Source organism: Podarcis vaucheri (genome assembly GCF_965113315.1).
Source record: "Podarcis vaucheri genome assembly, chromosome: 3".
Lineage (NCBI taxonomy): Eukaryota > Metazoa > Chordata > Lepidosauria > Squamata > Lacertidae > Podarcis > Podarcis vaucheri.
Genome location: NC_138761.1, coordinates 99,108,618 through 99,135,848, shown reverse-complemented (window position 1 = coordinate 99,135,848; position 27,231 = coordinate 99,108,618). Strand labels below are relative to the sequence as shown.

At 42.6% G+C, this 27,231-nt stretch overlaps 1 protein-coding gene and 1 long non-coding RNA gene across 5 annotated transcripts in view; one reads left to right on the top strand and one right to left on the bottom strand.

The window, feature by feature from the left end:
* The window catches only part of LOC309528335, a 250,040-nt gene that overhangs the window by 112,512 nt on the left and 110,297 nt on the right, over positions 1–27,231 (top strand). The window lies entirely within an intron of this gene.
* Positions 1–27,231, bottom strand: part of EIPR1 (EARP complex and GARP complex interacting protein 1) — a 64,110-nt gene that overhangs the window by 662 nt on the left and 36,217 nt on the right. Inside the window, exons 5-10 of one of the 4 annotated variants that reach the window (XM_082215603.1) lie at positions 25,308–25,407; positions 22,974–23,110; positions 18,603–18,770; positions 10,563–10,727; positions 10,444–10,467; positions 4,188–4,215 (exon numbers count right to left, since the gene is read on the bottom strand). In XM_082215603.1, the coding sequence (XP_082071729.1) occupies positions 4,203–4,215; positions 10,444–10,467; positions 10,563–10,727; positions 18,603–18,770; positions 22,974–23,110; positions 25,308–25,407 (607 nt within the window). In that variant the 3' untranslated portion in view covers positions 4,188–4,202. Of the gene's footprint in view, positions 1–4,187; positions 4,216–10,443; positions 10,468–10,562; positions 10,728–18,602; positions 18,771–22,973; positions 23,111–25,307; positions 25,408–27,231 lie in introns of those variants that run through there. The other 3 variants (XM_082215601.1, XM_082215604.1, XM_082215602.1) reach the window with 3 other exon arrangements.

Below are 27,231 nucleotides of genomic sequence, written 5' to 3'. Positions count from 1 at the left end.
TGTTAGCAGCACCGAGGTATAAGGGTCTGGGCTAGACCAGTGGTGGCCAAACCTGGCCCTTCAGCTGTTTTGGGACTACAATGCCCATCATCCCTGACCACTGGTCCCATTAGCTAGGGATGATGGGAGTTGTAGTCCAAAACAGCTGGAGGGCCACTTTTGGCCACCACTGGGCTAGACGATAAGGAGTGGTGGGAGGCTCCAGCTGGAACACCCCCAAAAAAATGCCTCAGAAGGGGAAGGCTCAGAGCCAGGGAAGTGGTGGTAGGACACTGAAGACAGGACAGAGGATTGGGGAGGGGGACAGAATGGTTGGATGCCGAACAAGCAACAGGCTTGTGAGAGAGAGAGGAAGAGGCAGAAAACACAGCAGATGTAAGACAGGAAGCGGAGGAAGTGGGGGCTGAGGCTGCAACAGATCACAGGAGCCTGCTGGTCCTACTGTATTCAGTATTCGGAGAGCGCCTCCGCTCCTCCATATGCAGCTGCTGGGTGACCTTGGGCCAGTCACACTTCTGTGAAGTCTCTCAGCCCCACTCACCTCACAGAGTGTTTGTTGTGGGGGAGGAAGGGAAAGGAGATTGTTAGCCGCTTTGAGACTCCTGAAGGGGAGTGAAAGGCGGGATATCAAATCCAAACTCCTCCTCCTCCTCCTCCTCTTCTTCTTCTTCTTCTTCTTCTTCTTCTTCTTCTTCTCCCCTTCCCCCTTGTCTCTAAGGACTCGGAGACTTTTGCATGTAGCAGAACGACGAGTCCAGAGGTTACGGGGGGGGCTCTCCCCATTGGAGTTTAAGACTGCAGGGAAAACAGCTGGACAGGGAGGAGACTTAGGGGAAAGTGAGAGGCACAGATGGTCAATTCTGGCAACTGATTTACTGGGGCAACTTACTTGCCCCGTAAGTTTCTCTGTTTGTATTCTATTTCCTTGAATAAAAAATCAACTTTACTGCTCGTCTCTGAGTCTCCATGCTGACCTGCAGCTGAACCAGCCCTAACCTCCCCAGGGCACAAGCCTGGGAGGTGTGTAAGGAGCTAAGAGCTGGCTAACACATTCATTAAGGAAGATCAGCTTTTATTTCTCTCCTTCTCCTCAACCCCCTTCTCTCTCTTTCTGGAAAACGTTGTTTTAAAAAGTTCCCAGGTTGCGTCTCCGAAAGAGCTAAAATACAGGGTATTTTAGTGCTCCTTCCTTCCACAGAAGGTGTTCAAAAATGGATGTCGGTACAATAGGTCAATACCAGGTGATGTGAAGTTCACTTGATCTGAACGATTAGTCAAGAGAAAAACTGGAGGTGCTCACTGGCTGCCACACTGGCAAATAACGTTGGTACCCTGAAACGAAGGCTAAGCAATGAATATAGGTATTTTCATTACGAGATGCAGAAAATATGATGAAGAGGATAATGGGATGGAACGTCAAGACTAAGACATTCTCATGAAGCTAACAGTGCAAAATATATTAGGAATTGGATACTGTATTTTCATTTACTTAGGATGTTATGGAAGTGCCCTCTCAAGCAAAAATGTGGAAGACAGAGTACGTATGTGGATTTTTAGCACAGAATGCCCAGTTACATATTGCACAGAAGGAATGTGCTGCTTATTATATGATTTGCACCAAGGGAGTGGGCTCCTGCTCTCAGCCTGTGTAGCCCATTGCTCAGCAACATTGTTATTTAATAAATTTATATACCGCCCTACACACACAGGTCTCAGGGCAGTTCACAGGATAAAATCAGAATATAAAATCACAGAATGCATAAATTTAAATCAGTTTCTACAACAAAGAGGAGGGATAAAGAGAACCCAAGGCAACCTTGCAGCTAGTTCGCCTCGAGAATAAAAACAACAAATTCCTGAACATGCAGGACTCTTACTTGATCAGGGTGTCAGAGGGGGAGGAGAGACAGCAGGGCTGGGACTGTCCTCCTGCTGGGTAGCAAGGGCAAACTGACTCCTCTGTATTGGAGTCTGTACTCACACGGTGACTCTCAGCCTATTGTAGAATGGCCTCCTTCTTCTGACCCCTGCTTGATCGCTCATACCTCCTGCTTCTAGCACTTTCCACCTTGTCCCTTCCCTTCCAACGTCCCACCACCACCATCCGGGGTCTATGTCATCTTCTGTGTCATCCAGGGGGGGGGGCTCTAGGGCAGGGGGTGCCCACCTCATTCAGCCAGCCAGTCCCTGACATAACTCAACATCCTGTTTGTGCTGCTGGAAGGCGTTTGGCGGTACGACGGCTGCTTAGTCAGCCACAACAGCCAAGTTGCAAACGGAAGGCTAAAACTGAAATCGCATCCCTGTTGCTGAACGGCAAAGCTAGAACACTGATGCTTCGCTGTGGTTTCTGATGCTTGGCATCAAGAACCAAATAAAATAATCCGAGTGTAGTAGCTATGCAGCAGAACAAGGAGCAGCATGAATGTTAAGTATGCACGTGAGAGAAAATCAGTTATGCTTTTTTTTAAAAAAAAAAATATTTTTCTTTTCTTTTCCTGGAGGCTACGTCTATTTAGTCTTCTCCCACACACCATTTCCAGATCTGCTCTTCAGCAGACGCACCTGGCTGACGTGAAAAGTTGGTCACGTCCCCAGACGGCTATGTGCCTCGCGCGGTGCTCACCCACTTATCTCAGACTCCATTATCCCAGAGATTTCAGACGTCTCCGAATAAGCAAGGGAGGAATGGATGGCACACACCCCTATCAGGGGACATGGCCGACTTTCAGTTAACCAGGAGCTCGGGTTAACCTGGAGTTCGATAAACAGGCAACAAAGGAAGCTGCTGGCTCGCCCCCCACTTCCTTCAGGCCATGGACATGCATGTTCAGACTCCAATTGGATGCACAAATGTTTTGTGTAACAATTAAACAATTAAGTGGTGAAGAGATGTATGCTAAAGAATGATATACCGCCTTAGCAGAGAGATCACGGTTGTGCATTATCTGCTCCACTCGGCTATTTATAGTCCTCTCAAATTGTTCTGTCTTTTGCTGAATTTCCCTTTGGGGATTAAAGTATGCTGGTAGCAGGCAGAAGGGAGAAGAAGCCTCTCCCAGCCCCCTTCTTTCTTTCTTTTTTTCAAGTGAAGACCACACAAGACTGCACTTCAGGAAGACACAAAGGGCTTATTTTCTGCCAAATGTTGCCTAAGCTTCAGAACCTCGCTGCTGATGGAACAGAGTGGCAACCTATGATTTTTCTCTTGGCGGAACGATAATGGCATGCAAATAAGCCTGACGAAAAGTTTATTTAAGAAGCCGCAAAACTGGGACAGGGCAATCAGAGTTTCCCCTTCTGGCACCGCAATGCATAACACCTTTAAGGTGTTAAAACCCTAAACAGCCTCGGTCCTGTATACCTGAAGGAGCGTCTCCACCCCCATCGTTCTGCCCGGACGCTGAGGTCCAGCGCCGAGGGCCTTCTGGTGGTTCCCTCATTGCGGGAAGCAAAGCTACAGGGAACCAGGCAGAGGGCCTTCTCGGTAGTGGCGCCCGCCCTGTGGAACGCCCTCCCATCAGATGTCAAAGAGATAAACAACTACCTGACATTCAGAAGACATCTGAAGGCAGCCCTGTTCAGGGAAGTTTTTAATGTGTGACATTTTAATGTATTTTTATTCTTTGTTGGAAGCCACCCAGAGTGGCTGATGAAACCCAGCCAGATGGGCGGGGTACAAATAATAAATTATTATTATTATTATTATTATTATTATTATTATTATTATTAGGCAGTAATATGCTACTTGAATGACAAGCCCGAGGAAGCTCTGCCAGCCTAGCCAGGAATTGCATCTGGATCCCACCCTCTCGTGGCCCGCAGGCGACCATGGTGGGTGGTGGTAGGTAGGCTCAAGATTTCATACCAACAGTAGGCAAAGTTTTATATATATGAGGGGCTCTCTAGAGATGGTGGGAGGGCTGCAAGGGGCTACTGGGAGGAAGAGGAAATTGCCAAAAATTACTTCCCTATCATTTCTGCTGACAGAAGTCTTACTCGCTGCTAAGCAAGACCATTAGATACAAACCCACAGCTAATGTTCAGTGGAGGATAAGGCCATGTCTGTTTCTTTCTTTAAAGAAAACAACAACAACAACAAAAACCAACAACAATTAAGCCAGTAGTCAACTATTGGAATACATATTTTACCTCATCCATGAAAATCCTCAATAAGGTCATCTATCATATGTCAACTCAGTTTACCTCTGTAAACTAATAAAAAAACAACACTTCAAACTATTCAGGCTTTATTCATAAGCAGATGCACTGAGCCCTTGATAATTTCAGTTGCCTTTCAATATCTTTTTCAACTTTTTTTTAAAGATAAATGACCATAAATGTACACTGTATTCTATGTGCCCATATGAGAGATTTATAAAACATTGCAATGCTTGCTCACTGCTGGAGGGTAGTTTCTTTAAGAAAAAATACACACACCTTGAAATGAGATAAAGTGTGTTTTTCTGATTCTGCCATGCAAGTCATCGTAGAAAAATATATATTTGGAAATCAACATTTATACTGTTCTCTCAATAGGCAAGGATGATTTGACAGTTTCCTGAAGGATATTATATGAGTGCACACAAATAGCATATTAAAATATTCCTCAAGTTAAAATATTTATCATATTTATTTTATAGGAGTTACTCTGCAGTTGTGTTTGCAACATGAGTTCTGCAATGCTTCAAAGACTGTTTTCAGATTATGACCAGATGCAGACTGCATGGCTGCGCCATCAAAAAACTTTTTTGCTCCCTGCTCTTGCTGTTTATCATCTAGCCCGATGAAGAGTCCTGAAGAACGCAGAAGTTTGCACATTGTTTTCTGACATACTGTTTGGCCTATTAAAGTCTTAATATGGATTTTGGAATGAATTGCTGAATTTGCTAAGCAGTAGTATCCAGATCTGAACCGAATGAGAATTAATAAACAACAACAGCATACCAATAAACAGGGACATAATTCACATTTAAATAATGTTAAACTCCTTTAGTGCAACTTCGTCTCATACGGCACACAAATAAGAGCGGCATTTCATATGCAATTCTTGATCCAGGTGAAGTTTTAGAACTATGCCTAAACAGAGGAGCAGTTGGCAAAACACGCTGTCTGCAAGCAATCGAGGGAGAGAAATTCCTGTCCTTACCAGAAACAAACAAGAGGTGTCTCAGTTGGTCCATGCAAGTGTACTGTTGCTGATTGGCTGGCCCTGGATGTCAGTTGGGGTGTCTAACCAATCAGGAACCACATCCTGCATAACACTGACTGAGACACCTGCCTACACTGCCATCTCCTGTTGGTTTCTGTTAAGGACAGGAATCCACTTCCTCCCACAATTGCAAGACAGTAGTGGCCAGCAGTTTCAGCTGGAAAACTGCCTAACTAGCCATTACTGTCATGTTAATCATGTTTTCCTGTTTATACTATATTCTGCTTATATGATCCTGTTATAACTCTAAGCCTACACTATGTTATTTTTTTAATTAAAAAAATGTTAATAAAAGCTGGATTCTGCAACCTGCATAAGTTATTCAAGTTAAGCATATCTGTATATTTGTATATCTGTATATCTGAAGGAGCGTCTCCACACCCATCGTTCTACCCGGACACTGAAGTCCAGCGCCGAGGGCCTTCTGGTGGTTCCTTCACTGCGAGGAGCCGAGTTACAGGGAACCAGGCAGAGGGCCTTCTCGGTAGTGGCACCTGCCCTGTGGAACCCCCTCCCACCAGATGTCAAAGAGAACAACAACTACCAGACTTTTAGAAGACATCTGAAGGCAGCCCTGTTTAGGGAAGCTTTTAATGTTTGATGCATTACCTTATTTTAATATTTTGTTGGAAGCTACTCTGAGTGGCTGGGGAAGCCCAGTCAGATGGGCGGGGTATAAATAAATAAATTATTATTATTATTATTATTATTATTATTATTATTATTATTATTATTATTATTTTATTTCATTCTGCTTCTGGTAATATTGGGAAGGGGGAAAGAACTACAGTATTGCTACCACCCACACTTCAGGGTCCTGGATTTCACAGTGTATTAAGGTCTAGAAACTTGTTTCATTTTTTTTTTTAAACCAGCTTGAGGTTCTCAGCATACTGAATCCCGTGGTAAGTATAGAAGTGTGTGTGTTTCCTGCATGGAATCGGACACTATGTGAATAAAGGAAGTGCTAGCGTGTTGATATGGAGATTCTTTATCGCAGAAATAATGAAGATCTTTTGGGGGAGAACTGGCCTTCTCAACCATGGGAGTCACAACTTCATTCTCTCTGTGTCTAATCTCCTTTCACAGAGTTGTTACGAGGATAAAATGTAGCAAAATCCACAAATGCTCTTATCTACGTTGAGAAGATGCTGAACTGCATTGCTAGATTGCCTAGAAAGCTAATGTAAACTGGGTGCTTGACTACACCAGAGAACTGAACAGCTGTGGCTCTTGCATTTGTAGAGCAAGTATTTTAACTGGATCATTTAACAAGCGGTTCATTGCCACGTATGAGGCCCATGCAACTCCCAAAAAAGTTACGCCAAACAAAACCTTCAGGCAGTAACCTGAAGAATCATCTCTTTCCAGCTTCTGAAGAATTTAAGATTTTCAATTTAATCCATAAAAGGCATGAACATCGGAATATTCAAATTAAACCCATGTCAAATCACATCCTACTCCTAATTCTAATTTGATCTCAGCACTACAATATACTATATGTTGACATTTAAGTCAGTCCTATTCTGAAAAGGCTTGCAGGGAAGACCTTTTATTCCATTAAATGCAACCAAACGTCACAATGCAAAGCGGTCCGGTTCAGTTTTCCAGTTGTTTTCCTGGGTTCGGCCCTGAACCTGGATGTCCAGGTTTTGGTTGTGTCCAGGAATGCATTGGCAGAGCTAAACTTAGTGCACCAACTTTGCCTGTTGCTGGAGATGCCAGATTTGGCCATGGCATCCCATGTCCCACTTATATGTCATTTAGACTGCCATAATACACTTCACTCGGAGCTACCTTTAGGGACTGCCTGGAAACTGCAACTGCTTCGTATTGCTGCAGCCAGACTGTGGACAATACAGGTGATAGGAAACTTATGATTCCCATGTTAAAAATCTTCGCTGGCTGACTGTCTGCTTCTGGGCACAATTCAAAGAGCTGGTTAGGATGTTCAAAGCCCAACACAACTTAAAACCCATGGATAATGGATTTTGGGGTATAACATTGAGTATGATGCCTGGGTAAAACTGTGGAATGAGAGTATAAAATTTACAGCATGTACCACCTTAAGAGAGAATATAATGAAAATGTTGTATCGCTGGTATTTGACACCTGTTAAACTGGTGAGAATGTACAGGATGAGTAGTAAGACACGTTGGAAATGCACAGATAAAGATGGGGATTTTTATCACATGTGGTGGACATGTGAGAAAATGAAACAGTTTTGGGAACAGATTTATAACGAATTGAAAAAGATATTTAAATACTTTCCCAAAAAAAGCCGGAAGCTTTCTTGCTAGGCTTGATGGGAGAGGAAATAGAAAAAGCAGATCAAAGGTTATTTATTTATGTATGCTATGACTGCTGCCAGAACTTTGTTAGCCCAAAAATGGAAAGTACCAGAATTACCAACAATAGAAGAGTGGCAGACGAAGATGGATGATTATACAGAACTAGCAAAATTGACCTGTAGAATCCGAAATCAGGAAGAAGCAAAATTCCAAAAAGATTGGAATAAATTTATGGAGTACATAAATAATAACTGCAGAAATCTGAAGACTCTGGCAGGACTGAAATAAATATTACGATGTAGATAGGATTGGATACAATAAGAAACTGTGGAAAAGTAACTGACATAAGAAAACCTCTTGAAGGAAGGGAAGGAAGTAAATGCTCAGCAGAGTGTGGGGAAAGAATGTGGGTAAATGATTGTTGAATTTTACTGTATTTTGTTTGTTTGTATTAAGTGAAACACCAATAAAAAACATTTTTTTAAAAGAAGCCCAACACAACTTGGGGACGGAGTATTTGAAACATACGAACCCACCGAGTTTTAAAAATAATTGGGGAATGCTTTTTGCGTTTGTCTTGCCAATACCTGGAGTGCAGTTGGCAGGCAATCAAGAGAGGGTTTTTTAAAAGCAGCTACTCCAGGCTCCAGGGTTTCTTCCTAAAGGAGGTCCATCTCGCCTCCTCTCTGGTGACCAAATAAACAAAACATGTTTATTTGATAGATCATGAATTGCCTTATTTTATGTCTTCGGAATTACATATTTTACTGTTGCTAAACAAAATTTGGAGGAACAGTGGGCTATGAATGCCACAAATAACTAACTCTTCCATCAATGAATGGCTTAAAATCTGGGAGGGGCTGCAAAGCTCCTGGAGAACAGACTAAAAGATAAAAGATAAGAACTAGCTCCATCAGCTGGAGAGCTGGAATGGCTACAAGGAGGCAGCCAACATGAAAAGATGTTAAATGTCACCGCAGCAAAGATGATCCAAACGTTCAAGAAGAAAAGATGACTGCCTAGGAAGCTGCGCTTCTGAGAAAGAGTTAGTGCTTAAGGGTGGATAATGAACCAAGCGTGTCAAAAATGCGATGCTGCAGCACAAAAGGCCAATGCTATTCTATTTGTGCAGCTATGACAGAAGCGTTGCTTCCCAAGGCTGATAACATTGCTCCGCTTATCGCTAGTTAAGCATCATCTGAAGTACTGCAGTTTGGAGAAGAGCGGCAGTTCAAGGAGGTGGTTGACAATTTGGAAAGGATTCGCAGGGAAACCACAAGGATGACAACGGGTCTGTGGAAGGTAAACGACATGAAGAAAGTCTAAAGAAACAGGTTTGGGATAGTGAGCAAGAAGGAGGTGGTGGATGCAGCAGTAGATTTCCATTATTTAAAAGCTTATGAGAAATGAGAGGAGAACAATTGTTTACCATATCCATGGGTGAACAGTAGAGAAGTGGGGTGTTTAAAAATGGCAAGAGATGGGGGGGAGGGAGTCCTATTTTATAAAAAATGTTCACATAAGCAACAAGCTGGGAGATGCACAAGCCTCCTTCATGCATTCAAAATAATTTGTGTGGGCACAAAGTGCATGCTCCACCCCCATGTGGGTGGCCCTGTGGTCTAAACCACTGAGCCTCTTGGGCTCGGAAGGTTGGCGGTTCGAATCCACATAACAGGGTGAGCTCCCGTTGCTCTGTCCCAGCTTCCTCCATCCTAGCAGTTCAAAAGCACACCAGTGCGAGTAGATAAATAGGCACCGCTGTGGCAGGAAGCTAAACAGCGTTTCTGTGCACTCTGGCACTCATTAACGGTGACCCGTTGTGCCAGAAGCAGTTTGGTCATGCTGCCCACATGACCTGGAAAGCTGTCTGTGGACAAATGCCGGCTCCCTTGGCCTGAAAGCGAGATAAGTGCCGCAACCCCATAGTCGCCTTTGACTGGACTTAACCAACCAGTGGTCCTTTACTATTTCTTTCTTTTTAACCTCCACTCCCAACATCCCCATCCACTCTGCCCCCAACCTTTCCATGCTGTGGGGGAAAGGTCTGAAGGGAGGGTTGGCATGTGTGTGGCCAAACATGCTTAGAAGCCACCCATGATGAGGAAGGCTGTATTATCAGCCAAATGCAGTTGGAAATCCTCTTCAGGCTTTCTTGCTCAGATAGAAAGGCGGGGATGGAGTGGGTGCACCACTGGAAACTGGGGGAGGGGGTCACACACATGTCCCCCTACGCATTTTACATCTGCACATGTTCTTTTGAAGAGATTAAGACGTCTATCGTTTTTATAGAACTGGGAGGAAACTATTAAATAGCTTAGAATGAAGCTTCTCCAAACAAACATTGCGTTTTGCTAATATTGTGTAGTTGCTAATAATAAAGTCAGGAAGTGATACTCTCCATAAGTTGATTACACACACACACACACACACTTGGGGTGCATTAGTGACTTAAAATGGGAAATAGTCATGAAGTAAAAGCTTCTGCAGGCACAATCTGCTGGTGCCCTTCTCCAGTTCTAAACATGCACACCCATGCTACCCAAAAATCCCAGGAGTCCTCAGAGCAGTGCAAAAGGAAGCATCAGAAGCCCACTGAAATATTTTTGTGTGGTTTTAATGTTGGTGCCAGTTTTTCAAGAGGCCACCAGTATTTTAGCTGGTGCGGAAATATAATTTGCTCTTCTCCTGAAATGCCCATCCAACCCATGTCACAAAGAAACAGTTCCATGGAAAATGAAAAACCTTTCCCGCTTCTGTGTAATATGCAGGCCCATGGAAGCCATTGGCCTCCTTTTGACTTCCATGGGCTTTAGATCCAAGCCAGTGCTACCATATAACTTCAGAATGTGTGTTTCGGGGGGAAAGGAATAAACCTCAAGAAAAGTGCCCGTCCACAACCGTATGAAAGCTAATGAATTCAGAGGTTGAGCTACTTACCGTTTAGGTGTGTACACAAAAACCCTACAATCAGTAAAGAACATTTCATCAAACTAAGTGACCGCTAGACCTCACACAAAATGTTATGTCTGTTAATTAAGAGCAAAGTATTTTCTTACTTGTCCTCCTGGTGGTCTTCCTGGTCGCTAAGTTCATCATCATCGACCAGGTGCCCAAAAGGTTCAGAAGAAATGGATACCATGTTGGAAAGGATGACTCTGCTGTCACTGCTGCCTGTCAGCACTAATTGGTCATGGGAATGATTGTAGCGAACGTTCCAGACCCTGAAAACATCAACCCCACCACAGAATCAACCAGTTGAACCACTACCTAAAGGACGCAGATAAAAGCATGTTGTACAGCTTTCAAAATGACAAGTCAGTTTCCATCGATGGATTGCTGAAATCTGTTACCTGCTATCAAACAAGTCTATATATTGAAGGCTGTGGACAGTATACCAACTTTTCTACTCTACAAATAGAAGGAACCTCTGTGTTTGGAAGGAGAATTGTGCTTACGGTGTAAAAATATTGGCTATTGTCCAATGCAACCGAAAAACATGTATGGGATGTTTCAGTTATGGGGTGAAAGACATATAGTGAGTTTTGAACAGCAACAATAAAATGCCACTGATACTGCCTCTCTAATAAAGTGCTTGGGAACCGTGTTGAGAATCAGAGGCGCAGGTTGCAAGGATGAGATAGTGGCAATCCCCCAGACTCCAACTCCCATCAGCCCCAGCGAGCATGGCCAAAGTTTAGGGGTGATGGGAGTTGGAGTCCAGCAATATCTGAGGGCTACAGGTTTCCTATCTCTGTACTTGAGCATCAGTAAGCTGAATACACTGGCTGTGCTAATCCGAGAAGTGCAACTCCAGCTTGTAGTACAATGTCAGCCCAGTTGCTTGTCCCAAAACCACTGGACTGGATCCAGAGATCTGTGAGAGATCTGGAATGCTCCTGCTGGCGACAAGGGGAGTGGATATCAGCAAGTCATCTCTCCTACCTCCCTTCCTCCCCATACTGTGAATGGAAGACCCTATTGGATCAAATCCTTTCCCAAAGTAGAGTAACTCCTTTTGTTCATGGAAGGGCTGCACATTTCAGTCCAATGTAACTCTCTGCTCCTACCAGCCTAGAGAAATAAACACACGTTGTTCTTTTTCCTGGGCCGGATAGCATTGCTGCCTTTCCTGATGTATTGGGTAAGCACAGCAATAGCTCTACAATGTTATTTCCGGAAGCGCGGAGGGGAAGCGGTGCTGTGGATTCATCGCTCTTTCTGCGGGAGTGAAGCCGCGCAGCTGCTACCGATGAGCGCCGACCTTTCTTCCTTTACATTGGATTACAAAGTAACTACTCGTGAGTAGGATTTATTTGAGATTGGATTACAAATTCGTGAATTCGGCTGAAAGCGGGAGACGAGAAAAAGGAAGTCCGTCTCCCGGAGGTGCTTAATGATCAAAGGCAAAGAAACTGACAAGCTGGAAGCAGTACAAAAGGGCTTTTAAATGAGAGACAGCATACGTCTGGAGAAATTCGGAAATTGAAGGGAAAGGCAAGTTATCTTTATTTTTCTGTGACTGTGTTTATTTCACTTGGGGTTTCTTCTCCGCTAAAACTTTCAAAACTTTAAAGACTTGAAAATCCCTAGTCCCGGACTTTGCAGCGGGCAAAAAGTTGTGTTGTGGATACACTTACAAAGTTGAAACAGATATTTAGAGGCACTACCGGTGGATACAATTAAGCAACTGTATTTTGCACCTTTTAGGAAACTATTGTGGCAAAACTGAGAGGGCTCTGCAAGAAGGAAAAGTTCTTCTCTAAAGACATTTATTAATTTAACTAACTGTAGGAACTTTAATGGCGACGGAAACTTTGTTTCTTCTTTCATGAACTGAACAATACTCCCTCTAGTGGAGTTTGGGATTTACAATTTCCTGAGAACTGACTTTGTTTTGTCTCTCTGTGGTCTGGTGACTCATTCTGAGGCCTGTCTTTCCCATGGAACTTTGGACAGTTTGACCTTGAATCCAAAGACAGGTGTGGAATGAGTGTGGAATGAGTGGTAAACCAAAAACAAGAGCTGCGTCGAAAGCAGGGAAAGGCAAATTGGTACAAACAACTTTGGTTTCCCAGGGCCGTAGATCTTCAGTCCCTGCGGTATTACAGGCTGTACCATTACCAACAACCCCAGCTGAAGAACCAGAACAATTAACAAGTGAAGATATGGCAGCTGGGGGATCCAACATTCTTCTAGAGGAAATGCTACAACAATTTGCAATTTTGAACAAAAAAGTGGATGATCAAACTGCAAAAATTGACTTAGCCACATCTTCAATCAACAAACTTTCTGAACAGGTGGCTAAGCATTCACAAGATATTGGAAACCTAAAGGACGTTGTATCTGAAAATCGAAAATTGGCCGAGGCTGCGAATGAGAAAGTAGAAGCAGTAACTAAAGAAGTGGAGGAACTGAAAGGAGAGGTAAGGCCACTCCATAAACATATTACTGACCAGCAGGCCTATCTGTCTTTGGTGGAACTGCGAAACAGGGAAAATAATTTGAGATTACGCTCTATCCCAGAGATCGAGAAAGAGGACTTGACTGGCTTTTTGACAGAAGAATTCTCTAAATTCTGGGGTATAAACGAAGATACAGACTTTAAAATAACAACTGCATTTAGATTGGGAAGGGCTGCTGGGAAGGACAGACCTAGAGATTGTTTGATTATCTTAAGGACTAAGCAGGAGAGAGACAAGCTACTCGACCTACATTTCAATAAAGCACTTGAGATCCAGGACAGAAGAGCACAAATTTACAAGGACATACCTAAACAATTACTGGATCTAAGATCTAACTACACTGACCTAACTGGACTTTTGAGAGGCAACGGAATACCTTACAGGTGGGAGTTTCCACAAGGCTTTTCGTTCAAATACAAAGGAAAGAAGATAAAAATCAAAACGAAAGAGGATAGCCAGAAGTTCCTACACGACCACGGAGAAGACTTGCAGAAAGGAGCGGTAGCTATTTGGCCACCACCAGAGCTAGGAAAAGAGCCACCACCCTCGGATTTGGACAAAAAAGAAGACACCCAACAAGAGTAACAACAGATTGATACAGGATGTCTCTGCAGCTCTATAGTTGGAATATTAATGGCGCGAATTCCCCAGAAAAACGCAAAAGGATTTTCCATATATTAAAGAAAGAGAATTTGGACATAATCTGCTTGCAAGAAACTCATGTGACCAGGCTACACAGGAAGGTGTTAACAAATAAAAGATTAGGCCAAGAATTTATTTCATCAGATAGAGTTAAGAAGAGAGGCGTGGTGATTTACGCCAAAGAGAATCTATCACCAAAATTTTTGTTTAAAGATGAACAAGGAAGAATCCTGGCTATTGAAATTCTGACCCAAGGAGAAAAAGTTTTGATATTAGGAATCTATGCACCAAACGAGGGGAAATCAGAATTTTATAAGAAGCTGCATGAGACATTACTGGACTATCTGGACTATTCCAACATCATTATGATGGGAGATATGAATGGGGTTGTCTCTACTTTGATGGATAAGTCACAGAATCAGAATTTGACTAAAGACGGAAGACTACCAAAAACTTTCTTTGAACTAACTGACAATATGGACCTAATTGATTTATGGAGGACGAGAAACCCCCTAGGTAAAGAAGGAACCTTTTTTTCTGAGGCCCACCTGTCATGGACAAGAATCGACCAAATTTGGGCAACTAGAGGGCTGGCACCTAAGACTACAAAAATAGAAATCTGCCCAAAGACTTGCTCCGACCATAACGCTTTGAAAATGGAAATGAGATTTACTACTGCCGACTCCTTCAGATGGAAAATGAATGACAACCTGTTAAGAGATCAAGAGATCGTAAAGAAGGCCCAAAAAACTCTAAAGGACTATTTTGAAATCAACTTGAATACCTCGGTGGAAAAAAGAATTATCTGGGACGCAAGTAAAGCTGTTATGAGAGGGTTTCTGATACAACAGAATACAATTAAGAAAAAACTTTGGAATAGTAAAAAAGATAAGATATTGGAGAAGATAAGTGATGGAGAGAAAAAATTAAGAGTGAATCCAAAATCAAAAGAGACTTTAAGAGAAATCAAATTTCACCAGTCACAATATGCGAAATTGATTAACCAAGAAGTGGAATGGAAAATCAAACAAATGAAACAAAGATCTTTTGAATCTGCGAATAAATGTGGGAAACTGCTCGCTTGGCAGTTGAAAAAGAGACAAAAATTAAACTACGTTACCAACTTAGAAGTTGAAGGGAAAAACTTTCAGAAACCGGGAGAAATTAGAAAGTGTTTCCAGAAATATTTTAAAAAATTGTACACACAAGAACCCGAGGAGGCAACCGAGATAGAACAATTTTTGAAAGATAATGGCCTACCAAAATTATCTCAAGAGAAGAGATCAATCTTGAATTGTAAAATAACACAACAGGAAATCGAGGATGCCATTCAGAATATGCAATTAGGCAAATCTCCGGGCCCCGATGGACTTACCTCCAAATACTACAGGACTTTAAGAGACTATTTGATGCAACCATTAATGGAGGTTTGCAACCAGATTATGGGGGGAGGGAGGGCACCAGATACGTGGAAAGAAGCATTCATCACATTGATACCTAAAGTGGAAACTGAAAAGACTCAACTTAAGAACTATCGCCCCATCTCACTCCTAAATGTGGATTACAAAATATTTGCGGATGTCTTGGCTAACAGATTTAAAAAGGTATTAAATGCAGTAATCCATAAGGACCAAGCAGGCTTTCTCCCAGGTAGACATTTGTATGATAATACCAGGAACATTATCGATATTTTGGAACTCTTACAAACAAATATTAACACCAAAGCGGTGTTAATTTTTATTGACGCGGAGAAGGCCTTTGACAACATTTCTTGGAAATTTATGAAGAAAAACTTGGAAGGGATGGGAGTGGGAAGGGGGTTTGAGAATGGAATAGAGGCAATCTATTCTGAACAAAAAGCTAAGTTGATAGTGAACAATGTGGTGACAGAAGAACTTCATATTGAAAAAGGAACACGCCAGGGGTGCCCCCTATCCCCTCTGTTGTTTATTTCAGTCCTGGAGGTTTTGCTGAAAATGATAAGGGAGGATCGGCAGGTACAAGGAATACGGGTCGGAGCGAAACAATATAAACTGAAAGCATTTGCAGATGACTTAGTTTTAACATTACAGGAGCCAGAATCTAGCACAAAAAGAGTTTTGGAATTGATTCAGAAATTTGGTCGGGTGGCGGGTTTTAAGTTGAATAAACAAAAGACTAAGGTGTTAGGGAAAAACTTGACGGTTACTGAAACAGAGGGGTTTCAGAGGGAAACAGAACTAAACATTGTTAAAAAAGTGAAATACCTGGGGGTCAATCTGTCCTCCAAGAACTTGAATTTATTTAAAGACAATTATGAAAAATGTTGGTCAGAAGTTAAAAAAGATCTAGAAATCTGGTCAAGATTGAAACTATCCTTGTTAGGCCGAATTGCAGCTATAAAAATGAACGTTTTGCCAAAAATGTTGTTTTTGTTTCAGGCTTTGCAGATCGTGGACAGAGTGGATTGTTTTGGAAAGTGGCAGAAGGATATTTCTAAATTTGTCTGGCAGGGCAAAAAGCCCCGAATAAAGTTTAAAATACTAACTGATGCAAAGGAGAGAGGGGGGTTTGCCCTGCCGGACTTAAGGTTATATTATGAAGCTGCGGCCTTCTGCTGGATGAAAGATTGGATTTTATTGGAAAATACTGATGTCCTAGATCTGGAAGGCTTTAACAATTCGTTAGGTTGGCATGCGTATTTGTGGTATGACAAGGGGAAAACACATGGAATGTTTAAAAACCATATTGTCAGAAAAGCAATATTTATGGTCTGGAAAAAATACAAAGACTTATTGGAAAGTAAAACTCCGAGGTGGATTTCACCAATAGAGGCCAAAGCTCGGAAAACATCCAATATGGAGGCATATTGGCCGAAATATTGGGAAATAATAGAAAACATTGGAGGTAATTGGAGGTTGCAGAGCTTTGAAAAATTAAAGGATAAGGTGCAAAACTGGTTACATTATGCCCAAATTAATGAGGTTTTTAAGCAAGACAAAAAAATAGGATTCCAGGTGGAAAAATCGAAACTTGAGACAGAGTTGTTAGAACCAAAGACCAAGGTAATTTCGAGAATGTACAACTTGCTGCTTAAATGGAACACTCAGGATGAAATAGTTAAAACAGCCATGATAAAATGGGCTCAAGACATTGGTTACAATATCATGTCAGAAGACTGGGAAAAGTTATGGACCACCGGTATGAAGTTTACGGCATGTAATGCCTTGAAAGAAAACATTATGAAAATGGTATACAGGTGGTACATGACCCCAGTCAAACTCGCTAAGATATACCATTTGTCTGATAATAAATGTTGGAAATGTAAGGAGGCTGAAGGGACATTCTTTCACCTCTGGTGGACGTGCCCAAGATTGAAGGCCTTTTGGGAAATGATCTATAATGAGTTAAAGAAGGTGTTTAAGTACACCTTTCCCAAGAAACCAGAGGCCTTCCTTCTGGGCATTGTCGGCCAGAAGGTGATAAAAAAGGATAGAACTTTCTTTATGTATGCTACAACTGCAGCAAGAATTCTTATCGCCAAGTATTGGAAGACCCAAGATTTGCCCACACTGGAGGAGTGGCAGACGCAACTGATGAACTACATGGAACTGGCTGAGATGACTGCAAGAATCCGGGATCTGGGAGAAGAGGCAATGGAGGAGGATTGGAAAAAATTCAAAGACTATTTGCAAAAGTATTATAAGTTGTATGAAACATAAGATGTCGTATGATTTAGAACGTTAGCCCCAGCAATGAAGTTTAATTATTTAGGAAATTGTTAACATTCGGGAAAGAACCAAAGTTTAAATGGGTTAAATGATATCAGGTTATATTTTTAGAGTAAACGGAGAACAAGAGATTTAAACTTAAATTGCAATTGAAAATATAAAGAAAAACACGAAATAAGGGTATAATTTGCTGATGACTTTATTATCAAGAATGCACTATGCGGGAGACGTGGGGAAGTCCAATGGAAATTTGAAATAAGTTATTGAAATGGATGTTATTTTCTGTTCTTTTTTCTTTTCTTTTCTTTTATTCTGTCTTTTCTTATTTGTAATTTGGAAAAATGTAATAAAAATTATTATAAAAAAAAAATACAATGTTATTTCTGTCTGGGACTGGGCAACTGGGCATTAATGCACTGCAGTTGCCCTGGAGGCAATTAGCAAAAGCAATTCACGTCAATACCTGGATGAAGCCTGGGAGGGGGATTAACAAAAGCCTTATCTTTTGCTCCTACTTTTAAAAACTTTTTATTTCATTTTGCAAGGCCAGTTCTTTACAGAGCTGACCAACAAGTTGTAAGGAGGGGGAGACCCAAAAGCCCAAATCCTGCAATGGAAGTTTTTGCTTATTGTTTAAATACAGCATGCAGATATTACGAAGACAAAGCATTCCCCCATAAGCAAAACATGGATTATTTATTAATGTGATAAACTGAGCCCAAAATTACCCCAAATCTGTGCTGGGTATGGTTAAAATAGTCCATAAGACAAAGGGAGGATTAACGCTATTAACTGAGCTCTCGAATATCATGTTAATACCAAATGTCTCCAGATTTTCTGTTGTTCTAATGGCTTAATAATCTCCTCAGTAAATAAAGATGTTTCCACAAAGTTGCCTCTTCGATGCCAGTGCTGAAGTCGCTTCAGGGCCCAGAATTATTTTGCCGCAGACGCTGCCACCCTAAAATCTATGAAATCTGAACAGCACTCTGTCTCTTGGCTATATAGAAATCTTTCTACATTAATCTTCAACAAAAGGGAATCATTAATCTCTGCTGTAGAAACACATTAAAACTATTTTACAGTAAGGACAATACCTTCCTAGAAAACAAATCAACATTTGCTAGCTTTTAAAATATTAAAAATATCTGTATTCTGCTTAGAGGAAAGAAAGAAAAAAAATTATCTGCAGCACCAGCTGAACTTGTTTGCATGGTTTTCAGAAAAGAACAATTAGCAGATTCAATTTGATAAATCCTTCACCCAAATAAATTCACTTTACCAGTGGGAATGCTCTTCCAGTGTCTTCACTGGCTCACTGACATTTCTGGTGTCCCAGAATTTCACCTTGCAGTCATCTCCGCAGCTAGCCAGATAGTACTGTTTGTTGGGATTAAAATCTAGGTCCCTCACCAGCTGTCCATGAGCATTTTCTATACAATATATTTGACTGCAGGAGGAAAGGGGTGGAAAGAAAAAAAGAGGCACATCAAGAAAAGGCAAATAGCGAAGCCCAGCCACAGTGCTAATAGAAAACAAGGGGCATGTTTGCACTGCAAATTAATTTGCTTCAATTTAGGACAACAGCAACTTGCTGCGTTTGCTTTGGTGCCAAGTGCTAGCATATCAGCTCTGCTCTTTTGAAATTACTTCTGGGGTTAGAACGGTATGTCTGTGAATAGCCAGGTTATTCTGGGGCAAGTAGACTGGATTTAGGGCATCACAGCACATGTACAGGTAGTTACAGTGGTGCTTCAGTCACTCATACTCATTCTCTCTCTCTCTCTCTCTCTCTCTCACACACACACACACACACACACACAAACACACACCAGCATCACCTCCAATGCCACACAGGCAGCTGGTGCTGGGAAACATCTGCCTTGTCGTTAGAATCAAGCCACCATCTTGTCCTCTAACACATCAGCAGCATCGCTGAGATTCATACCAGTGCCAAAGCCCACCTTCCACATAAGAAAATTTGGGATGATCTAGGGAGCTCACAAATCACCACCCACATATGATAAAAGGCAGAGGTGTACCACAGTGAATTTGAGGTAGGACAGGGACTGCATACAGATACCTCTTACAGGCCCGGACTCTAAATAAGCATATTGTTCGATAATTACTTTACCATCAGCTTGGTTATGTCTGTTCCCCTCAACTTCCAGCTCTTGGAATATGTGCCATCAAAGAACATGTGGCCAGAAACAAACAACTGCTGTGCGCATGTTTTGCAGGCAATATATTCCAAACGAACGTGAAGAAATGTATATTGTAGACCGCATTGCCTACTATTGTCTGGTCATGAGACCATCTGCTTAAAACAGTGCCACCACATTTTCTTCTCTGAAATTCATTCATCTATTTGTGTATTTGCATATTTATACATTTATATTTCCCTTCATTGGGTAATACCAGGGAAGTTCACAACAATGCATATTAAAATGCAACGAAACATAAAAATCACCGCAGAAACAGTGATTCTACTAAAAGCTCAGCATGAATAAACAGCAAATTCCTGGGTGAATAAAATGGTCTCTAAGCAGCGGTCAAAAACTTGATCAAGTCAGGGCTTGCTTCATTTTGGAGGGAAGAGGATTCCACAAACTGGGTGCCACAACAGATAAGGCCCTCCCCCCATACGTTGCAAGATGAATCTCAGCAGGCTGTGGCACAACCATACGGTTCCCATCTGGAAATCTCAGCATATGACCAGGTGTATAACATGGGGAAAGGGATAAGGGCATTTTGTGGCGCCCATGAGAGTATCTCAGATTTCCAAATGGGCTCCCAGCTCAAAAAAGGCTGGCGAGCCCTGCTATAATCTGTCACCACTTTGTAGCTACAGGAGTCCAGAAGCTAAACGGGCCTTGGTGTAGCAGACGAGACAAGAGGGAGGCAGGAACCATGATTTCCTGGAGGGTCAGGAAATCACTTTGAACCCAAAGGTCATATTCCCACATGGACAACCTTCTGAGGTTCCAGTAGGTGGAGTCAAAAGCAAGAGTAGGCGCAGCAATGGAGGCAGCACCTTCTGCTCAGCTGCTAGTAATGTGTCCCCCAGCGCCAAAAATGTACACACTCCATCTAGCTTCGACTTTGGTTTAGGGTGCTCCAAACACAGCCTCATGTCCCCGGCTTTCAAGCTTCTTTTCTAGTCCAGCAAAGCCTTTGAGGTGAAATTAAGCTAAGAGAGACAATGCTTCTCTTCAGCTCACTATGATCAGCTTTGAGCACACACATCTGTGAACTTTTCTGGTGCCATGCCATGAGTCCAATTGCAATTTACACTGATCTAGTGTAGAAGCCCAAAGTCAGGTTTTAACCCATATTCTTGTAGAAAACAGAAGAGGAAAGTGAGAGAGTTACTATAAGCATTTAAATACATATTTTTAACTTTTCCTAATCGAATTAATCAGTTTTGGGGTATAAAGGAATGTAATTGGAAACAATGGAAATATAGTGCTGCACCCATGAGCACACGGGAGACATAAAACCAAATTTAAAGTCATCTCCCCCTTTAAGGCAGCAGAAGTTATTACAAGACATCCGTCTTCCGAGGCTAGTGATAAATTACTGTGTGCTAAGGGGATAAGCTGTATCTTAAAAAAGCTTGCACAGACTTCTGTTGTCATGGCAACAGATGTGCACAACATCACTCCTTTGCTTATCAAAATTACAACTAGAGCAGGAAAGGAGTCCTATATTTCTTATATTGAAGCTTTAGGTTTGTTGGCATTCAAAAATTTTGATACGTTGCGGCCCCAATACTAAGCACCGTTGTGCCTGGCAACTGACTGTCAATAGATTGGAAACTGCTGCATTATCTCTAAAGATACTGTCAAAATCAAATGGAAACCTAAAATTCATCCCTCCTCAAACAAAGCAGAGCAAGCTCCAGACCTAGCTAATCTCCCCCTCCAGCCCGCCCCCTAAAAAAACCCTCTAAAATTTGAAAAAGAAAGCATCATTAGTATACCAGAGTCAGCCAGCTTTAAAGTAACAGTCCAGAATGGAAACTTACCGTATTTTTCGCACCATAGGGCGCACCGGACCATAGGGCGCACCCAGTTTTTAGGGGGAGAAATCAAGAAAAAAAAATCTCCCCCCCCCCAGTCCCAAAGAGCAGCGTACAGGCTGCGCACAACCTCTCCCTGCCGGAGGGGTTGCGCGCAGCTATGGCACAAGCCAAGGCAGTGAGCAGGATAGATCCCGCTCGCTGTTTTGGCTTCCCCTTTAGCCCCGTGCAGCCTCTCCTTGCCAGGAGACGCTGCGCAGGGCTAAAAAATCCATAGCCCCATGCAGCCTCTCCTTGCCGGAGGGGTTGCACGCAGCTATGGAGCAAGCCAAGGCAGTGAGCTGAATGGATCCCGCTCGCTGTTTTGGCTTCCCCTTTAGCCCCGTGCAGCCTCTCCCTCCCAGGAGACGCAGGATGGATCCCGCTCGCTGTTTTGGTTTCCCCTTTAGCCCCGTGCAGCCTCTCCTTGCCGGGAGATGCTGCGCAGGGCTTTCCTGGGAGGTGGGTGGATTCCCTCACCTCTCGCAAAAGCCCACAAAAGCCGCGCAACCCCTTTAAAGAGATTGCGGCTTTTCTGGGAGGTGGGAGAAGGGACTGATGCGGCCAGTCAGTCCCTTCTCCCTCCTGTGGAAAAGCCCGCAAGAGCGCACGGAGCTTGTGTGCGGCTCTTGGGGGCTTTTCCTGCCTGCCTCCCCCCTGCATTCGCTCCATAGGATGCACACACATTTTCCCTTGCTTTTTAGTAGGGAAAAAGTGCGTCCTATGGTGCGAAAACTACGGTAAGTCGCTCTGCTCTGGACTGGACTGCTGAGTTCAATGGCATTGGCACATTCTAAAATAGGAATGGGGAAGCTGTTGCCCTCCATCATGATCATTCATGACCATTGGCCACGCTGCCAAAGACTGATGGGAGCTGGAGAGCAACAACATCTGGAAAGCCAACGTTTCCCCACCTCGGCTCTAAAAACATCCACAGCTAGCTCTATTTTAAATGAATGGGGTGGTTTTTTTTATCAGTAGCTTAATAACAGCAGGATTTTCACATACCGTACATACTAGATGTGAAGAAAAGGGATCCTTTAGGCTGCTGCTATAGCTTATTGAAGGGACACGGGTGGCGCTGTGGGTTAAACCACAGAGCCTAGGACTTGCTGATCAGAAGGTCGGCAGTTCGAATCCCCGCGACGGGGTGAGCTCCCGTTGCTCAGTCCCTGCTCCTGCCAACCTAGCAGTTCGAAAGCATGAAGTGCAAGTAGATAAATAGGTACCACTCTGGTGGGAAGGTAAACAGTGTTTCCGTGCGCTGCTCTGGTTTGCCAGAAGCGGCTTAGTCATGCTGGCCACATGACCCGGAAGCTGTACGCCGGCTCCCTCGGCCAGTAGAGCAAGATGAGCGCCGCAACCGCAGTCGGTCATGACTGGATCTAATGGTCAGGAGTCCCTTTACCTTTCCCTTTATAGCTTATTGAATCCGTGGCAGGCGTCTAAACTAGACATGTAAACTAGTGAAATGACTACTTTTGAAGCCTGCTTTTTTAAAAAAATATCACTGCTGGAAGAGTAACTTTCCACAAAGACACAGCTTTTATACAGATACGGATATAGACAGAAAGAAGAAACCACACTCCTTACGTCATAGTGCGTATATCCCATCCTCGAATGGCAGTGTCGTTTGCTGTCGCAACCTGAGTGCAATTATGGTGGGGACTCCATCGTCCGGAGGTAAACTTCAGCTGTCCCTTTCCTTCCAAGGCAACGGAATTTGACAGCTGCGAGTTAGAAACAACTCAAGTGAGTGACTCTCGTGTGAAATGCCTCTCTAGCTGTACAGAGCAACTCACTTCAGAGGCAACAAGCAGAACAGCTTGAAACTTAAAACAGGGAATTATTCATGTGTCGGACGATAATATTCATTTCACAACATGCCTCACTGACTTGTTGGCGAGTTACACTTGGTTCTACCTAGCACAGACAACGACGTTTGTCAATTATTGATGGATAAGATAAAAAATTTATTTATTTATTTATTTCATAACATTTTACAAGGTAATTCATTATCACCTTTGAAAAAAAAGAAAAGAGAGAGGAACCCTTACAGATAAATGGATGAGTTTGGTCAAAAGATCACCTGTGCTACCTCTCTCAATGCTGGGTCTTTTCAGATATTGCTAGGATAAGCCTACAGAAGGTTACAGCAACACGGACACCATTTTTAAAAACCCATCTTATAGCTCAGGGAAATCCCACATTCAAATAAACAGTGCTTTACAATCCACTCGATCTTCTCTTTTCAGTGTAAGCAGAGACACAATTCTAGGCTCTGCTCCTAATCTCCCCTTTCCTACTGTGTCTCAGGGACCATCACCTCTTCTGAACAGGTTCATGAATATGGAATAGCCCCTAAGCACAAATGAAGGGAAATGTATCAAGCTGATGATTGTGCTCCATTTCCTAGAACACAAACAGGACCTGAAACACCTGTGTTCCTTAACAATACAGGTGACCAGCCTGTGGCCTCCAACCTCATTTTATGCAGCCCCTGGTACCTCATCAAATGGCCTCCTTCCCCATCCCATCAGAGTTCCTTCCTCTTTAAATCCCAGTTGTTTGGTGCTGCACTGTGCACCCTATTGGTGTAATCATAATCACAAACCATTTATTAGATCAAATATCTTACTTAAAAATCTATTTGTCCCCTCCCCCTTTATATGTCGTTTCAGAACACCTGTAGGGAGCAATAGTAAGAGAAAAGTTTCTACTCTTTGTTTGTGAAGCTAATTTTGGAAAAGAACATGCTGGAAATGCCTGAGGTGACTCATAAACTGGAGCAGGGTGGTAGTGGTTTGGGTAGAATGTCCAATGACTAGAAGGTATCCCTACAGAGATCTTCACCCATCTTCATGATTAGATGAGCAGGAATTATGCCGAACAACCAGATGCATGCAAATCACCTTAATTTGCATAATTATTTAATGTCACAGGTCCGCTGTCCACAGCATAGAACCTGGGTAACTTTGGAGCAATGTGTTTTTTTTATTACAAAAAATGGTATAGTGCCCACAGCTCAACTGACAGAGACAGCAACTGCCTAGACACGTGCAGACATAGTCAAGGAAAGAGTTAATGTGGACAATGTTTATTTGCAGGAATAGCTCAGCTAATGAAAGGCATGCGACAGTGATGAATTTCTGTAGCTAAATTCCAGCGAAGTAAATGAGAGAGCCCAAGAACTCGTCGCTCAGTAGGAAAATTCCCTTTCTATTAAGTGGTATGACTTGTGACAGACTGGAGAACTTCCCAAAGGAAATGCTTATATTTGATACAGATTGGAATTAAGGAGAAATATGGTAACTTTGAGATTATGAACGAAAGAGACTGCCTAGGACAGTGAAAAGCCTAATTAACATTCAAAGAACCTTAAAGCAAGGCGAGGCAGAGCAGCCCAGGGGGAGCAAGAGGAGAAGGAGGAAATGCTAAGCATGTCTGTAAAAACCTGACACTTCAATCAGACAAGAATGTTGATCACAGCATGCAAACAGACTTTGCTCTAGAAAGAGTTGGCCAACTGTTGGCAAGGGAGGCAGTGAGTAGAATATTGGTCAATTCGAGGGAACACTGATGGCAGCAGCCAAAAAGGAACCGGCTGGTTGACCAACATGGGGGGGGAGAGGGGAGACGTAGGCCAAAAAGGATGAACAAAGGCTTCACACAGGAAGAATCATGACTGTTCTTCTGTGGGTGCGAATAATGTGCGGTTTCTGAAGATTGTTTCATGGCTGTCGAAAGATTTTCCTCACCAGGTATTAAAACACTTACTTTCCTTTGAAGCAACACACACACACACACAGCTGCTTGGAATACAGTTTAAATATGTTAGCAACTTGCTTATCAATTAAACAAATGTACAGAAAAGTAATGCCACGACACACAAAATGAGGCCTCGTTGTAAATTTTGACACTCCTTACCACTGCCTTGCTTGAGCTTTCTTGCAAATCCCACAGAAGCAAGTGATTATCAGCCAGAGAAATTAATCTTTTGCCATCTCCCATCGGCTCCCATGCAACACTGCAAGCACAAAAATTCAACACCGTCACGTTAAGCAATCCAAAACAGGCACACACATGCAAGTCCCTGGGGGTGCATTTATAACCTTCCACTTAACTATAATCTGCAGAAGACGTTATCGAGTGGCCCTGTCTTTTTGCAGTTGTTTGGTGCCGCACTGTGCACCCTGTTAGTGTAATCATAATCATAAACCATTTAATAGATCAAATATCTTACTTAAAAAGCTATTTGTCCCACTTTATAGCAAGCACTCTTAAAGCAATTTACAGGTGGCCATTGGAATAAAGTAAAAAGCAATGCACCACATTAGCGGTGTGTGGCACCTACCACCCTCCAGATGTGGCTGGATTAGATTTCCCCTCACCAATGTTTATGCTGACTGAAGATGATGGGAGTTGGGGTCCCTATTTTAGGAGGCCCACCCCTCCTGTAATAACATGAATGCATCACCAGGTAGTGGAACCCGAAACAGACTATCACATCATTTTCATCCTATGATGGCTTTAGTACGCCATGCAGAAAAGGTAAAATAAGCCTTACCCCATTGTGTTGGAGATACTTTTAGCTCATATTTGTATTCAGTTACCTGAGCAAAGCCCTTAACTACATGTGATTTGTCTTCATAGTCAATCACTATCAACAATTGGGAGATATTGGAAACAGAAGGTGGAAGAAGCAACAAGGGGTTTTTTCTCTTGGACTTGTTCCTCAATAACAGAGAAGAATGGATCAACGAAGTGAAAGTACTGGGAACCTTAGGAGGAAGTGATCATGTTCTCTTGGGTTTCATTGGAGTCAATTTGATTCCCTCCCCCTCTTTCTTACTTTTTTCCTTTCTCATCCTGTGATGAGGCTGCATTTTAATGTTTCAATGTTTTAATGTTGTATTTTAATCTTGTTTTTAAGTTGTATTCATTCAACTTGTTTTCATTATTGCTTCTTAGCCGCCCTAAGCCCAGCCTTGCCTGGGGAGGTCAGAGTATAAATAAAATTTATTATTTATTATTATTATTATACACAGGCAAGGGAATGCTAAGGGTAATTGGACATGCACTCAATAATGGTTCCTCATCATCCTAGAAAAAAGTGACAAGTGGGGTGCCACATTTTGTCTTGGGCCGAAAGGTATTAGGCGGATGCTCATCAAATTTGTAGATGACACCAAACTGGGAGGGGTAGCAAATGCCAAGAAGGCAGAAATTGGGATTCAATATGACCTTAACAGATTGGAGAACTGGGCCCAAACTAAGAAAATGAATTTCAATAGGGACAAATGTAAGAACCAGCTACACAAATATAAGATGTGGGACACCTGGCTTGCTAATAGTACATGTGAAAAGGATGTATCTAGGGGTCTTAGTAAACCACAAGCTTAACATGAATCAACAGTGTGGTGCAGCGGTGGGGAGGGGGCAGAGAGAAGGTTAATACTATTCTAGGCTGCATCAACCGAAGTATAGTGTCCCGATACCACTCTATTTTGCCTTGGTCAGACCACATCTAGAGTACTTTGTCCAATTCTGGGCACCACAATTGAAGAAGGATATTGACAAGCTGGAAGGTGTGCAGATGAAGGCAACCAAGATGATAAAGGGTATGGAAACCAAGCCTTATGAGGAACAGTTGAGGGAATTGGGTATGTTTAACCTGGAAAAGAATATATGATAGCCATCTTGAAATATCTAAAGCAGCGGTTCTCAACCTGTGGGTCCCCAGATGTTGTTGGACTCCAACTCCCATCATCCCTGAGCTCTGACCTTGCTAGCTAAGGGTGATGGGAGTTGTAGTCCAACAACATCTGGGGACCCACGGATTGAGAAAGGC